Source organism: Patella vulgata, chromosome 2 (genome assembly GCF_932274485.2).
Source record: "Patella vulgata chromosome 2, xgPatVulg1.2, whole genome shotgun sequence".
NCBI lineage: Eukaryota > Metazoa > Mollusca > Gastropoda > Patellidae > Patella > Patella vulgata.
Window position 1 is genome coordinate 55,768,060 of NC_065880.2, and position 17,435 is coordinate 55,785,494.

The 17,435-nt window shown below is 33.6% G+C and overlaps 1 protein-coding gene across 6 annotated transcripts in view; it reads right to left on the bottom strand.

Annotated features, from left to right (window-relative positions):
• The window catches only part of LOC126811152 (uncharacterized), an 81,000-nt gene that overhangs the window by 1,788 nt on the left and 61,777 nt on the right, over positions 1-17,435 (bottom strand). For 2 of the 6 annotated variants that reach the window (XM_050536647.2, XM_050536649.2), the window contains exons 19-27: positions 16,907-17,059; positions 16,574-16,701; positions 15,942-16,007; positions 13,118-13,241; positions 12,475-12,619; positions 11,027-11,102; positions 9,875-10,263; positions 9,302-9,337; positions 315-398 (exon numbers count right to left, since the gene is read on the bottom strand). In XM_050536647.2, coding sequence (XP_050392604.1) covers positions 315-398; positions 9,302-9,337; positions 9,875-10,263; positions 11,027-11,102; positions 12,475-12,619; positions 13,118-13,241; positions 15,942-16,007; positions 16,574-16,701; positions 16,907-17,059 — 1,201 coding nt within the window. Of the gene's footprint in view, positions 1-314; positions 399-6,492; positions 6,555-9,301; positions 9,338-9,874; positions 10,264-11,026; positions 11,103-12,474; positions 12,620-13,117; positions 13,242-15,941; positions 16,008-16,573; positions 16,702-16,906; positions 17,060-17,435 lie in introns of all 6 variants that reach the window. The other 4 variants (XM_050536651.2, XM_050536653.2, XM_050536652.2 and 1 more) reach the window with 4 other exon arrangements.

Below are 17,435 nucleotides of genomic sequence, written 5' to 3' on the forward strand. Positions count from 1 at the left end.
TGTGTGTTGGGGGCGGGGAGGGGGGTGTTAAAACGCACGCGTCACACTACTGGGTCACTTCCAATATGGAAAAACTCGGCTCAAAATATTTTCAGCATAGGAATATTTATTCTCTGGACATCAAAGCGAGGCATGGTTGATGATGTTGCTTTAGTCGGGCAGCAATTTTGGTAAGCGCGATTCGAATAACCGCAACTGTATACCATTTCCACAAGATTGTTACAAACCTCCAATATGTGTCGTTCATATCGTCATATCCGTTGTACTTGTTAAATTCGTTATGTGTAAATAACGCCTAGAATTAGCGTGATTACCTCGTTTCTTGCCTTCTGTAATACTTCTGAGTGTACTTAAAGTCTGGTTGTTATTGATTGTGGCTGGAGCAGTTGCTGAGTAACCTGCAATCATCAAATTATATACTTACTAGCCTGGATAATCAATACTATTTACAAACAAACTGGGCTACCGAGACACATTACATCAAGGTGTTTCAAAGAGTCTTGTCCAAAACTGTGTAATGAAACTTCGGCAAAATTGAGACCACAGGCAATTGGTCGTGTAAATCCTATCGGCTTTTTGTGGAAGGTGGTACCACATAGGCAAAAAAGGAGGTATGAGAAGAATTTTTTGAAAAAATTGATATTTTTTATAAGTCCAATATCTTGCGGAACTCTTGTGGTGAAAAACACCACAGACCCAAAACACTCTACCAAAATTATTCTAAGTCGAAAATTTTGTGGAATGTGGTACCACACAGGCACATAGGAGGTATGAGAAGAAATTTTTGAAAAAATTGATATTTTTTCTAAGTCCAATATCTTGTGGAACTCTTGTGGTGAAAAACACCACAGACTCAAAACACTCTATCAAAATTATTCTAAGTCGAAAATCTTGTGGAATGTGGTACCACACAGGCACATAGGGAGGTATGAGAAGAAATTTAGAAAAAATTGACACCACAGACCCAAAACACTCTATGAATATTATTTTAAGTCGAAAGTCTTGGGGAATGTATTTATTTTCAGAAACCCAGTATCTTGTGGAACTCTTGTGGTGAAAAGTTCCACACAAATGCCCCCAAACCTTGCCATAGATGGCAAAAGCAGCGTTTAACACGCCCCTTGTCGTTTATTTGATTTTTAAAATGGATAACACAAAGAGAATTAAAGTCTTAATAAATAAGATACCATTGACATAGAATTACATGAAATAGTGCTCTGAAAAACAAAACGTGCGTCTATCATGCAATATTGTCAATACAGCCGATTAAATCTGAATGGCGTGTGGTAAGTATAACACACAATGTTAATTTGTTAATGGAAACATGCAATGTTAGATATTCTTATATTAATATGCTCTTTTGTGAAAAGAGGCAAAGAGACCAAAATGCTGCAGATCTAATATTATAAAGCCGCATTAGAATTAAGACTGCTGGTCAAATCAGTGCCAGATAAACCATTGGTCAAATAAGGCACGTGCCTTAGGGCAAGCCAGGAATGTAGGCTACAAAACAATAAAGTGAAAAAAAATAATTGATAATTATCAGGCGATGGCATAAATGTTTCCCTTTATTTTTATGTAACCAAAGTGCGCAGCGTTGTAATCTAGCTACTGTAATCTTGTAGTAATTATAGTAGAGTAAAAATAAAAACTGTTTTTAATTTTTTGTAATAAAATTTTCTGTTGTTAAATTTAACTTTCTTCCTTCTATCGGTGAACCCCAAATATCTGTATTATCAGGCCACCTGTCAAAATGTGCCTTAGGACCAGCAGAGCCTTAATTCGGCACTGGGTCAATCCAATTTCTATACACATTACAAAATGTTAGAAATTTAAAGTATCAAACGGCTCTTTCAGCATTAAAGGGGGATAAATCGTCATCACCACTAAAAGATTGTTGCAAATATCCACCATCTTTTTTCTTCAAAATCATTATTTTTATTCATGTTTTAGGCAACTTAATGCAATGGACAAAAGATATAAAGAGAACCTTTACATATATATAGGGTGACACACGCACCTACAGAAATACAGTCAACCGCTGATAGTTCGAGACTACCACTGAAGCGTGCACATTCGCCGTGTCGAGGCACGTGCAATTCTCTACAAATCTATCAACTATTACAGCCGTAAAAAAATTATTGTTGACGATTTTGAATAGCAGTAAAATTAAGCTTCTTGGTTATTACAGCAAATTTAGAAATTACGTTCGTTTCATTTTTTAAATCGCTTTATCATTAACTGTACCGTTAAGAGCGGCATCTTTTGGTTTAGTACAAATAATATCTCAGAAACACTCGGGTTAGACAGGAACATGATACTAGCAGTAGTTTCATTTTACTTTTACAAGCTTCTTAAAACAATTGTTGAGCTAGCTAACGTGCTCATTTCTAAATTCAATTTCTTGTTCTAGCTTTCTGTTATGTTTCGTAAAAAAGTAGTCTTGATTATCCCGACCTGTCAATCAGCCCTAGAATGGTCGATAGACTGGTTAAGCGAGACTAATTTCAAAACAAGGGCACGTAACCTATCTTTTACTCAAAAGTGTCTGGATGTTATGGACGACACATGGAACCAGTTTTCAGTCTATTATTTATAGATGATTAATGGTCATAGCTTATTAAGTACAACATGATCGTTTATTTAGTGACTATAATTGTGTGAAACTGATTTGAGGCTTGGCATATATATAAATATTGTGGCGAAATTGTCGAGATATATGGAGATATTTATTTATGGTGGGTCACCCTAATATATATCCTGAGAGGTAAATTATTTGGATTAAATGTTATTTTAACTATGCGGACTATAATAACAGAAAACAGAAAAAGTCACAGCAGACGCATAGATGAAGATCAAACTGTTATTTTTTCACCGTTAGAATATATATATAACAGTTTAAATCTACGATTATCAAGTGTTGGTAGGTGAAAGGCTTTAGATGGTAAGGTAATGTACGCCCTTTCAACCATGTCTGTAAATAACTCAATTTGAATGCCACAATCGACCATAATTTCTGATATAGCAATGGGTAATGAGCTAGTACCATCTATAAAAAAATATCTGAATTATCAGGCTAAACTTATTCCTACCGATGACTGGAAATTATCAATAAATTTAAAAAGTCATCAGTGAATGTAAATATTTGTAAAATGCCAATAGATTGGAGTTGCTTCTGTCTTCTGTTATATTTGTCTTATTCAGGAGATTGATCTACAGCTAAATAATATGTCGTTAAGCATTGATTGCACTTCACTTTTTCTATATTAGGCGTATGAACTACTGTGTGAACCATCGTAAATTTTAAACGGATTTCTTCGATTATGAACAAACTACTTAACTTTGGTTATTATAAACTTACCTGTGTGTTTGTAATGAACTCCCGTTCGATAAAATCCATTGCACAACTAATTATCACAACGATGAGAACAAGTTCTCTCTTGAAAAATTTGAAAATTTACTTGTAATTTCGACAGAGTCGATGTCAACAATGTCTTCGTGACGTATTGGTCGAATCCAATATACCTGTTGCGGGGGTTGGTTAACATTGAAAGATAGTTTGACGAAAAATATCAATTGAAGGCAATTACATAGGAGATTTATATGGAAACCATTGATCGCCAGTCTATCAAATTTTCTTCACAATTAAAATATCACTGATTGCACGGATACTCGTAAAAATAAAGTCATGTATAAACTATAAATATCCTATCTTCTTTATGTTGTCTTTGAAAGGCATTTAGTGAAAGTGATATATAATAACAGACAGCTTTATTGACGACATTCACTAGGTTTATTAACTGCAACGTTTCAATGAGGTTACTCTCACCGTTATCAAGCAATGATACCACTAGTTTTATTAACTGCAACGTTTCAATGAGGTTACTCTCACCGTTATCAATTTATTAACTGCAACGTTTCAATGAGTAACCTCATTGAAACGTTGCAGTTAATAAACCTAGTGAATGTCATCCATAAAGCTGTCTGTTATTATACTTCTTTATGTTATAAATAATTTAACAAGGATCATGAAGCTTACCTCCGAATTCTCTGAGTGTATTTTTAATTTTATACGCATTCTGTCGATCGAATAATAACCGCTTCAGTAACATATATAATGGTATATAATGCTACTAAGCCCGTATGACCCCGTAAGAAGCGGAACATTAATTCTCGATTCGACAGTTTTGACCGAAGTGTGATAAAGCCCGTAAAACGAATGCATAGTTGTGTTTGTGCGGCATGCGTGTTCAAAAGTAAATAATCCCATCCGAGTCGCTAATCAAATAATTAGAACAAAATATTTCAAAAAGTAAAGCTATAAAATTTGCAGAGATTTTACTACTAGAATGTAAAAGACGGTAACTAAATACAGGAATGCGGGTAGTTATGTGTGCGAACGCTCAAACTCAATGCCAATTGTCGTAGGTATCCAGACCACTCGGACTAAAGACTACTCGGACTAAGACCAGTCGGACCAAAACAAGACCAGTCGGACCAATTGAATTATATTATAAGGCTAGACAATATGCTATTTATTTATTATTAAATCACAATACAAAGAAGCAAATAATTCTTATACGGAATTCTTATATGTAGAGTTGTTTAGTTCAATTTTGTGTACGGAAAATAAATCAACGATTAGTTTTAAAATTAATTAATAATGGTGCCAAAAAAAATATCAATCTAATTTTTCTTATTTACTCTTGCAATGAGACTCGGTATGTCCAGACTTTTGACAGTTTCTACATATACGGGTATACTGTTCTTGTCTGATAGCCTAATTTTACTTTTTCCACATTCGCGGTATCCCCAGTGGTTTCATTCCGTTCTACCCCACTAACCCCTGGGTTACTATATATGGGGGGGGGGGGGGGAGACACGTTTTCAAGTTATCCGCCCTTGATGCGTTAATATAAACAGCACATAATAATACGAAGACCGGACGTTTTTATGTCCCTTTTTAAACGTGACTACAAGTGTGGTTCTCGATATTTTGCGATTTGGAATACAATTATCAATTTATTCAAACAACACGTTATTATTAGTTCGAGTAGTCATATTAAAACACACACAATTATCAATTTATTCAAATAACACTTTATTATTGGTTCGAGTAGTCATATTAAAATAAACACAATTATCAATTTATTAAAATAACACTTTATTATTGGTTCGAGTATTCATATTAAAGGCTCAATACCACTCTTGTTGTAACTGAATAATATGTCCCAATCTTTATTCTGGTCAACAAATTGTACTATTTTAGAATATTTCAATTAATTGATGATACAAATTTCATCTTAACACACCTTATTTAAAAATTTTAAAATATTCAACATAATGTTTTGAAACGTCTAACATAAACCTTTTCAAATGAAACTTCGATTTAAAAATATTTTCGAACCCTCTGGACAAGTAAAATAGGATGTAATGGATAATTTACACAGCAGGTAGGACACTTAAACATCTAGTACTTAGATAGAGATATTATTTATTTTCTGGAGCTTTCAAGCCAGCAAGAGTGTTATTGTCCCTTTAAAACAAACGCAATTATCAATTTATTAAAACAACACTTTATTATTGGTCCGAGTCGTCTTTCTGTTGGGTCCGAATAGTCTTTTTGTATGGTCCGGGTAGTCTATTTGTTTGGGCTGAGTGGTCTATCAGTTGGTCCGACTGGTCTTGAACCGAGTGGTCTTTGGTCCGAGTGGTCATGGATTCTTGTCGTAATTGTACTTGAATTTCCTATGCTGTCACCCCTAATACGAAATGATATCTTCCGCAGAGTGACGTAACCATCTTCCATATTGGTATTTTTCTCTGGGAAAAGTTTGTGATATTTCAATTTTTCAAGAGAGAACTTGTTTTCATCGTTGTGATAATTAGTTGTGCAATGGATTTTATCGAACGGGAGTTCATTACAAACACACAGGTAAGTTTATAATAACCAAAGTTAAGTAGTTTGTTCATAATCGAAGAAATCCGTTTAAAATTTACCAAGACTCAGACAGTAAGTGGCAATTGATGATAAATGTATTAAGAAAAATTCATATAACGATATTAATATAAAATAGATATTGAAATATATCCATTATAAAACGAAACATAGATTTTATAGCCAAGTCGTCTTGGTTATGCTCAAAACCCCCAACCGAACATAAATTATATCACGTGCTTTAATTTAGTATTAGTTTGAATACAATAAGGTAGTATCTAGGCTCTATCTAGCTGTATTATTTTAGGCCATATAACAACTGTAATGTACAAATTATAACAAATACACACACCACTTTAGACTACAATAAAACCTTTCCTAATCCTACTACCTGACTTTTTTTAAATAGCATATCAAAATTTATATATGCACAAACGAAATGTGAAAAAACGTATAAAGATATTATAGGTATAAAGATAGATAATAGATAAATAAATATAAACCATACTATACATTATACAAGCGTGCAGCTGTAGAGGCAATAAATCATATACCTGTGGTTCATGATTTTGATTTTGTGATGAAGGAGTACGGGCATTAGTTCTAGAAGTCTGGTCTGAAACAAATGCCACATAATGTTTGAAATATATTGTTTCTCTCATTACCTACTAAATCTATATCCGGAATGTATCTACTCCACTATGTATTAGAAATTAAAACATGTACCAATAACTCTTCCTTGGCGTTTGCACTCCTCTTCAAAAATACAAATTTTGTCCTGAATTCGGTTCAGAAAAAAATCATACACTGAGGTTTTTTTCAACTGTAATTAATTATAGTTAGCCTATTACCATTGTGCACAAATTGATTTCTGGAATCATAAAATCTAATTAGTTTTTGAAAATTTGAAAATGAAAATAACACCCCAAAAAAACCCCAACAAAAATATACATTTAAAATACTAATTACGTAAGTTAATCATTTTCTTTTTGTACCTTTATATTTTTATAAAGAAAAAGGAATCTATAATATCACCAATCTAATCATTTACATATCATATAAAACTCTGTTTTGAGGTATTCGCAGGTTATTGAAAATAGAATTTTTATTAGAACGTTATTCGAATATATCAACATTAGATAACGTGTAAAATTTGAGATAGTTTCTCCAAGTTACAAATGAAATGTAGACTGTCTAACTTTCATTTTACTATTGCACAAATTTTAGCAGGTTTCAAAGAGTTTAAAAACAATCGTTGCAAATACAGAACCCGGAGCAGGTCAGAACTGGTAATTAGATACGTTTAACGTTATTTTAGTTGGATTTTGTTTTAAAGATGGGTTCCCTGAAAAGTATTTATCGGGTGGTTATTTCCAATAAAAGTATGGTAATTTTGGTATATATGGAAAGAAGAGATATCCAATCTTACTAGAAAAATACTGGATTCCCCGAAAAACACTCATGGAGCGTATGCAGGACAAAAATTTTAGGGTTCCCCTAATCAACAGCTCGACGATTAGGAATTTCTGCACGCGTGATGTCAAAGGTCACACGCGAACATTGAGCGCTTGATGTACAAGTTGATAAACTTTATGAAGAGTTAGACGTACAACACTTTCTGAGATAAAAATGACGGAAAAAGACGCGGGTAGTGGATAATCCGAGAATTTAATTAGGATTCGATATTTGTAATAAATAGTAAGCGATTAAAGAAAACATCGTCTTATGTATGCAATGAATTCTCCTCTGACTTCCAAGAGAGGTAGGAGGTAAGTCACGTAACGTAAACATGACCTTGTTTGATCGAGTTTTTATAGCAGGACATTCCTTCGCAATTACAATGTTTGAGAAGGATTTGAAGCAAAGTTATGACAAATTAATTAATTTGAATATGTTTTTAGCCCAAAAAACCATTAAATCAACCAGTTTGTACGCGGGAACCCATCTTTAATGATGTCATGAGCGACTTTTATGTTTGGAGACTAGCAAAATTATACGAATGCATTTTTAGAACTATTTTTCAGTACGTTTTGTGTAACCAAACGAATGTTTTGTATGTAATCCTTAGAAAACTATCGAAGCAGTCGTTATAATATAAAAAATAGAATAGCTCTGTTCATATATTATAAAAAAGTCAAATTGGGCAAAAAACGTAAACTTAATAAATTTTAGAACGTGATAACTTAATCACAATGTGTTGTTTATATGAGGTAATATAAGTTATAACGTTTGACGTGAGTAATACGGTCCCGGTAATTCAGATAAATACACATTATTATTGTTGTTTCCATTGTACTACAATCTGTAGTGTAAATCCTTCGGTCTGTTAATCAATCGATATTCCTTTACACAAAACTAATTAAATTTATTTAGATGGCCTAGTATACGTTCTCGCATATTTTAGCTTTTACCAGTGGCTGTCAGGCAGGATACGCCCACATTTTCGAGAGATGGATAGAGAACAAGCTAAAAAGAAAGTGATTTTTCGTACAATCAGGGGCCATACTTCAGGAAATTACAATTCGATATGCGCAAATATCGAAAGGAACCAAGATCTTTGTGTTATAAACTTACATTTTCAAGTTTCAACAAAATTGGATAAAAATTGTGACCTCCATAGGATCCACAACCTTGATATACCATATTTTTTACGCTATTTGAGAACACAGGGCGGCCTTTTTGTCTGTCAGTTTTGTGCCGATTTTCACGAAATTAGAACTCAGCCGTCCTTAGGGTTTAACGGTGATATATTAATACGTTTTTTTAAATCGGATAAAAATTATGACCTCTATAGGGTCCACAAGCTAAAAACGCGATTTTTCGTACGATCAGGGGCCATAATTCAGTAAGTTACGTTCCGATATGCGCGAATATCGAAAGGAACCGAGATCTTTGGGTTATAATCATACATTTCAAGTTTAAACTAAATCGGATAAAAATTATGACCTCTACAGTGTTCACAAGCTAAAAAGGTGATTTTTCGTACAATCAGGGGCCATAATCCATGAAGTTACAGTCCGATACATGCCAATATCAAAAGGAACCGATATCTCAGGGTGATAAAACCTATATTTCAAGTCTCATTGAAATCGGATAAAAATTGTGACCTGTAGACTGTTCACACACAATTGTGGACGGACGTCCGGACGGACGGACAGACAGGGGCGACGACAATATACATCCACATGAAAATGTGGGCGTATAACAATGATACATTTAGTGATTGCAGATTTAGGAACTCGCTACAATAAACTATATCCAGGAACCCGGGTGTCTTTAAACAAAAAATCAATTAGTTAAACAATGTAAGAAGTTAAAATAACTCAATTATGACAACATCTATAAATTATTCAAATAAAATACCTGTGCCGTTTCCATACTGTTGTATGTTGCATAACCCTTTAAACAGAATAGTGCATGTACATTGAAAATGAATTTGGAGTCAAATTTGAAGAAACAAATAAACAAATATGGTATAACAGAATTGAATGTCTTTGGAACCAAATGCCATTAGTCCGATCAGAAAGAATAAGGTAAAACACAATTACCTGAGAATCTAGTTTTTAATATGTTTTAAAAAGTGTGGAGATAATATCAATACGTAAAGACTCGTTAGACAGCTAACTACATAGACAGGGGTGGCGTGGGAATAAAAGGTGAATAATAGGCAAATCAATACTACAAGAGAACGAACAAATGTACACGACGATATAAATGTTCGCCAAAGCAAGGGAACTCACAAGTAACGGCGATATAAATGTCATATTTCATTGCGCTTTCAGTTTTTTGCGTGTAGTATCGTTCGATCAGTATTAAGAGTGAATTTGAATTTGATTTACCTTAATAGAAAAGCCCTCAACCAAATGATGTGATTTTTTAAAAGACAGAAGAATCATTAATATCAAGTTTTGAAAAGGTAATAATAGAAAGTTTTACCTCGACTACTGGATTTTTCATCGATAACTTCACAACATGGTAATAATCTTCTCCATGAATTCAATGCATCTCGTTTAAATACACAATAAAATACAAAAATAAAGAGACCCTGGAGGGCGTTGAAGATAGCAAACAGATAGCTGAACACAGTCCGCAATGGTCCTATGGCAAATATGGCAAATATCCACGTAAGTCCTAGCAATATGACTACACCGACTGCTCCACGAAGTTTTGATAACTTGTCAGACCGGTCCGACTTGGTTAATTTCTTGGCTTGAAGACCACAAAGTTGCCTCAACACCAAAGCAAACGCTATAAAGTTAATCAACAAAACAAAAAGAACTGGACCAGCAAACGCGCCATAAAAAGCATACGGCGTTAGCCAACATCTGAAAAATAGAAGAACATGATTGTTGAGTAGAGGTAATTAACTCTGTCACTATCGTGTACATGATTGTGTCTTATTATATTGAACATCCAAAGCAATCTATTAAGACAGGGGGGGGGGCGAATGGTTAGCACGTGCGCGCTGTATCATAAGGTCTGTCATTGAGTCAACTGGCGTGGTTTCGATTCCTCGGTTGTACGTTACAAGGAGTAGGGTCGCCTGTCCAACCTCGTGGGTTTTCATCGGGTCCTCCGGTTTCCTCCCACTGCTAAAGACCCCTACGCGCAAGCAATTTATTGAAATAAAATTGAACCATATGTTAGTCCCGAAATGACCTAGTTTGTGTCGAGTGGACGTTAAACCGCATCTCTCTGTATGCAAGAAGACCGACACTGTCCCAAAGAGCGTAACGAATTTGAGTCATGTACCAAGAGATTTTAAAAATTATCGGGCATGACAATTTCTAATTTTCTAAGTTTGGTCTAATCAGTCCAATAAGAAGATAAACACCGACTGTTAAGAATTTAGGACTGTTATTGTCCATTTGATACCTCTTATATCATTAAAGGCCAAAACGCGTAGCCAAATAAAGTTTTCAGTTGTAGAATTTTACCACTGCAAAGAGATTCTAGTACCCAGAAAATATGCATTCGCATTGAGTCGCTCAGAAAATTTAGAGGACTGTTATATTCATTCGACGCCACTTTTCGCCCGGTCAGAAACCAAGACATTTTGGGCTACAGTATAGTATAATTGATACTTACACCCCACTATCTAGCTTGTTGTAATTATCAGTATTATTAATGCCCAGTGTTATAGCTACTATAACTAGCGGTATTCCTATAAATAAAATACAAAAAACAATCTGATTAAAATACAGATCTATATTTCGTTTCGTTTTTTTTATTTTTATATACTTTTATACATGAAGATCAATCTGTTTCACAGAGTATTACGAAAACCTTATATCTCTGTAAAAGACAACAAATGACGTCATATCACGCGGCGTCAATCATTGGCTCAATGGCGCGTGCATTGTTTACTTAAGACGTTACTGATTCGAGCAGAATGGCGCCTTTTACTCATTTTAATACCCATTTACACTAAAATAGGAAATCATTTTTACCTACAAATACTTCAAACGTCTTTATCTATTTTTCTAATACATAAAAAAACTGTTTTAGAATTTAATTTGTCGGAGGAAAAAAGTTAATATTTGTGGCTCATCAAGTCGCATCGATGTCATCCTTATCGGTGATTGTCGCGGCCTAGCGAATTCACTGCGGATCAGTGTGCATGAAGATCTGACAAGTGGGAGTTCATGTCAGGGGTCAGCGGCTTTTGACCCTATGACGTCAGACATGGATTAATCAATCAGCGTTGACGTTTCTAGTGGTTTACCCACAGTTCCGTGCATCAAAAGGCCAAGAATTCGCCGTAACAGACCGTTTCATTGGCTAACCTCTCACATCATCCAGAACACGTCAATGATAACAACTCTTCCAGATCCAAGTGTAGTAAAGACAAGTAAAGCGAAATTTTGAACTATAAAAACGAAACGAAATAGGATCTGTGTTTTAATCAGATTGTACAAAAAATAATGAGCTAGACATAATGTGTTGTTATTAATCAGCCTTTAACCACACCAATTGTATTAATATTAATTTAGAAATTCCGGTACCTCCAATAATGGTCATCTCTCCAGAACGTCAATTACTGTGAACAACCATTATGTTGGTAGCCAACGAATTTAAGAATTAGAGTTTTCAAACCTTGTATTTGATAAATGTGGAGGTTTGTAAGGTTCAGTAAGTTTGGAGATGGTCATATTATATAGTATGTTTAACTGCATGCAAAGACTGGGAGTGGTTGGATTTAAATAACGTAATATTGCAACTTTAAAATTTGTTTCGGTAGGAAATCAATGGATTAGAAGATCTCAGTTTAGATGACTTTAGATGCAATATATTGAAAGTCACTACTGTTTTTGTCAATTGTCTAGTTTCATTGTAAAGTTGGTATGTGTATTAACCTCTATCTAGTTTATGTAGAAGGCGCTTTATGGAATTTCAGAATATGTGGCGTTTATTCCTGTAAATTTATACGACCCATATGTGCTAGATAGTCTTAAATATCATGTAGCAGAAATTTTCAATATTTTGATTGTAAAATTGAATTAATGAATTTATAGATCATTGGTTTTAAAACTTACCCCAGCCAACTATACAGCATTTTAACATAAAATTAGAATAATATGTCTTAAAGACTAAAACTAGTGCTAGGTACATATAAAACGCTTCTACAGCCATCCAAGTTAAAGCTGCTAGCAGAAAATAATGTAAAAGTACAGCAACAGTCTGAAATATTTTAACAAGTATACACATTACAAAGGGACTAGAGCTTTGCAGGTCTTCAGTGGTGAAAAAGAGTACAATTAAACTCGACGTGATTTTACTATACTAAACTAGAGCTTTGCAGGTTTTCGCCACCTCGATAAAAATATCGACTATCGAGGGTATTCAAATAAGATTGCGGAGAACAAATCTGCCATTCCGTCTCCAATTGTTTTAGTGATTAACAAACCCTCGTTCAAAATACTTTCTTCTAATATTTCAGTACCGGTACTTAAACTTTACGTTAATTAGGCGAGTATATGCAGATTATTAAATACGAATTATATTTTCTTCATGGAAGTGAACATATTGTTTTAAGTTGTTTGTTCTGTTTAAGTTTCCCTGGTTTAATTAATGAACTATTGGTTTTGAATTAATCAGCTGTTTTGGTTGATTATGAAGACTACTTAAAGACAGTCTTAAATGCTTATTTTATTGAAGCTATTAATATCAGCAACATACCTTACAACCAACAGAATTATCCATGGCATAGCTATGCATACCAACTATAAATACCAAATCAGCAATTGCCAGCGCCAAACACAAATTTACCAAGATTTTAGATGGGTTGTCTTTCCTTAATTTTCTGCAAAGATAATTTGTAAACGTATTAAAAGATGAATAATATCTATAAAAAAACCTGTAAACAAAAAAATCATTATGAATTATTTAAGAATAAATAAGAATGTGTACATTTTATTCAAACCTTTGATATATATTTACCTTGTATATACATATATGCAACTTACTAACTATAAAACATAACCGTTAACTTTTATATTTCTTAAACTGTTATCACTGGATGCATAAGTGTATAGTTTCAATATATTTCTATAAATCCTCTGTTTGATCTTTTTGAATGTATATTTAATTATTCATAATATATCTGGTTTCAATTATGATATAATGTATATATATGGTTTCAATACATCTCGGTAATCCTCTGTTTCATCTTTTAATTGTTTAAAGAGCTCATCCTAGTATATACGATTATGTACCTATTCATATTTTTCTCATTTTCTTTTTTATTTATCGTGGGGGGGGGGGGGATAGCCGAATGGTTAGCACGTGCGCGCTGTATCATAAGGTCTGTCATTCAGTCAACTGGCGTGGTATCGAATCCCCGGTTGTACGTAACAAGGAGTAGGGTCGCCTGTCCAACCTCGTGGGTTTTCTCCGGGTCCTCCGGTTTCCTCCCACTGCTAAAGACCCTTACGCGCAAGCGAATTATTGAAGTAAAATTGAACCATATGTTAGTCCCGAAATGACCTAGTTTGTGTTGATTGGCCGAGACTTTGAAACACAATAACTCTCCTTCTAATTGAGCTAGAATGTTCAAACTTGGTGTAGGTGTTTATTAGGTCAATGCCTTGATGGAGTTCGAAGATGAGCATTTTCTGCTTAGGGTAAGCCGAGATAAGCAATTTGATTGGTTGATGCTTTTGGGCACGATAACATTAGTTCTAATTAATAAGTGAGAGTGATGAAACTTGGTGTATAGTTTCATTACATCAATGCCTTGACTAAGTTTGATAATGAACATTTTCTGCTGAGGGTAATCAGAGCGATAAGCAATTTGATTGGTCGAGACTTTGGAACACAATAACTCTCATTCTAATTGAGTTAGAATGTTCACACTTGGCATAGGCGTTCATTAGGTGAATGCCTTGATTTAGTTCTATGATGAACATTGTCTGCTTACGGTAAGCAGAAATAAGCAATCTGGTTGGTTGATGCTTTGAGGCACGATAACTTTGGTTATAATGAAGTGAGAGCGATGGAACTCCGAATATAGATTCATTATATCATTACCTTGACTAAGTTCGATGGTGAGAATTTTCTGCTTAGGCTAATGAGCGATAAGCAATTTGATTGCTAAAGACTTTGGAACATAACAACTCTGCTTTAAATTGAGGTAGAATGTTTAGACTTGATGTAGATGTTCATTAGGTGAATGTCTTGACTTAGTTCAATGATTAACATTTAGAGCTGAAGCTAAGCAGAGCTAATCAATTTCATCGGCCAATGCTTTGGGACAAGATATTCTTGATTCTATCTGATAGAGCGTGATGAAACTTAGTGTATAATTTGATTGCTTGATACTTTTGAAAGAAAAATAAATGTGCGATTAATTAATGTGTGTCATCTATTCATTTTGGGATTTCGGCGGGGGACATCAGCCTCACTGTTGGCTTGTCATAACTAATTTCTAATCTCAATTGTTTTGCAGAATTGCATGATCATCAAATTCTGTTGAGGGAAGATTTCATATCGGGTATTAATCTAGTTAGTACCAAGCTACATGTACTACGTGAGATTTTACTGATTTTTACCGATATTCTTGAATATAATTATAGTGTTTGACTCTTTTCTTATTTTTAATTACATTGTGATTTTGACGGCCTTACCGTTCTGACTCGCCGTAACCTCCAAACTAGCAAAGAAAAGGCTGAAGTAATGATCATGCAGTACAATAACAACTTAATTTAAACACAATGCAGGACAAAATTGATGTCAGAGTCAGAAATAAATAAAAGCATAGACTAGTAATTAAACTAAGAGTTATTTCAAGCAGACCGAATAACTACATGTGCATATTATATACTATATAAAGTAATTAATTTAACACCCTATATTGTTACATCAGTTAGAGAACACGCCATTATACGTGTAAATTAAAGTCTCTGGTCGGCATTTGCGGAATTATTATTTCCTTACAAAAATGGTTCAATTCTGTTTATTATTTAAAAAGATATGATGAATTGAAAATTTCTCAACATATGTTCAAAACAAGCCAGCACCACTTATAATCTTCGCTAAAATCCTTTGGTGAGCCTCTTTTTAAACCGGTAGATTATATACCGTTGATGTTTTACATTTGTATCTTTAATTTAATGTTAAATAATCAACTAGAGTATATTTTAGTGTGAATTAAATCGTGAAGAAAAATATATATTATCCAAAAAGTGCAAATGCCGATCAGCGACTTTAAGATATGTTTTTCCCAGTCCATCATTTAGCTCCAACTAATTGTTTTCGAAGAATAGCTAGCAAAAGAGAATATTATAGCTCATTCTAAATACAAATTTATAACAATTTCTTTTCCATTATTTTTCTAATTTTTATACTACTTTATATCATCACCACCTATTCCCTTTTAACAAAACAAGTAAAATTTATCGTTTTGTCATTATACACCTTTAGAGTATTAGTTATCATTCCATTCCCATAAACTAATGTAAGTGACATTCTACGTAAGATAATAAAACTAAGAAAATATGCAAACCTAAATGATTGACCGAAACTATCACTTTTTTGAAATTGTGTCGAATCAGTGGAAGGTGCTGGTCCACTAAAAGCAGCAAGGACAAAAATAGAAATTAAAACAGCTTTACAAGGGTAAAACAAGTAAAGAGAATTTTAATCAGATTAAAATCTAATTTAAGAATAATCTAGAAACAATATTGTTAATTATATGAACGTTCTAAATATTTGTGACGTGGAATCATATAATTTCCAATGAAATGTAAATGGCTTGAAGGGAAAACCCGTAAAAACATAGCGATAGAGAAAACGAAAAGGGATAAGTAGTCAACATTGGCATTGCTTGTGCTGGCATTGCTTGTGCCAGGTATATGAAAAACAAATAGCAACTCTGTATATGAGTGAAAAGCCACGTGTTGTGCAAGGCACTAGCTATTTTAAACATAAATATTTATAAACTATACATCGAAAGAAACTTCAAATAGAAGCAAATGCCAATATATTCTCTCTTAATGTAGAACTATTTTAAATGGAAACAGCATTTGGCGAATTTTTATTTTTCTGACCCTACAAATAACTAGGTAATTGATTCTTTCTGTGATTACTACATATCATTAATAGTAGGAAAAAAATATAACATGTTTTTATACTTACTTGAATAATAGATAAGTAAGTAGTGTTAAAATTAAGCATATAAATGATAAAGAACATCCAATATATGATATAATAGATAGTATTCTTTGATCTGTCTTGCTAATTGCGTGTCCATCTTGGTAAACATCCTGAAGCATATAAAAGAAACAATATGTAGAAGCCAGTTTTATATAAGAATCGTTATTTGGTACCCATTCTACTTGACTTATAAATGTAAATTATTCACATTTTCTTGAATAAACTATTGTTAAAACATACGAGCTTTCTAGGCATAATATAGGAGAAATATCCCTAATCAAATAATATGTTATAATCAACTTATGCGATTCTTACCATCAATAAAGCAAAGTTTGTGAGATGGTTACAAACACATGTAGTATAAGAACCCTGGACATTGTTTAATACAGAACACCCTTCTGATGACCATCGTTCTGGTCCCCCATTTCGACCATCATACCAAAATACACATTGTGGTCCTGAGGAATTCTGAAAATAGGAAAAACTGGTTGCCAGGTAATGAAACATACACCCACCCACTCCGCCAACAGCTTTGATATCAATGTCATACTCATTCATACATATACAATGCAAGGATAATAAAGATCCACCCTGAACTATCAATAAGATTTCGTAATCAAAAGACATAATTGATAATCTCTTCTTTTTACAACTATTATATAGGTAGAAAGTACTACAATATCATAAAGACCTATGAATATAATGTAGCCTCTAGAGTGTCAGAAAGCTTTCTGCCTCCTTTTCACTTTGAGAGACAATACTGAATACTAAAAGAAAATGGGATAGGTCTGTCTGAAACGCAATTAGGAACCCAAATTCGGGATTTGAAACATCGTTATAATAT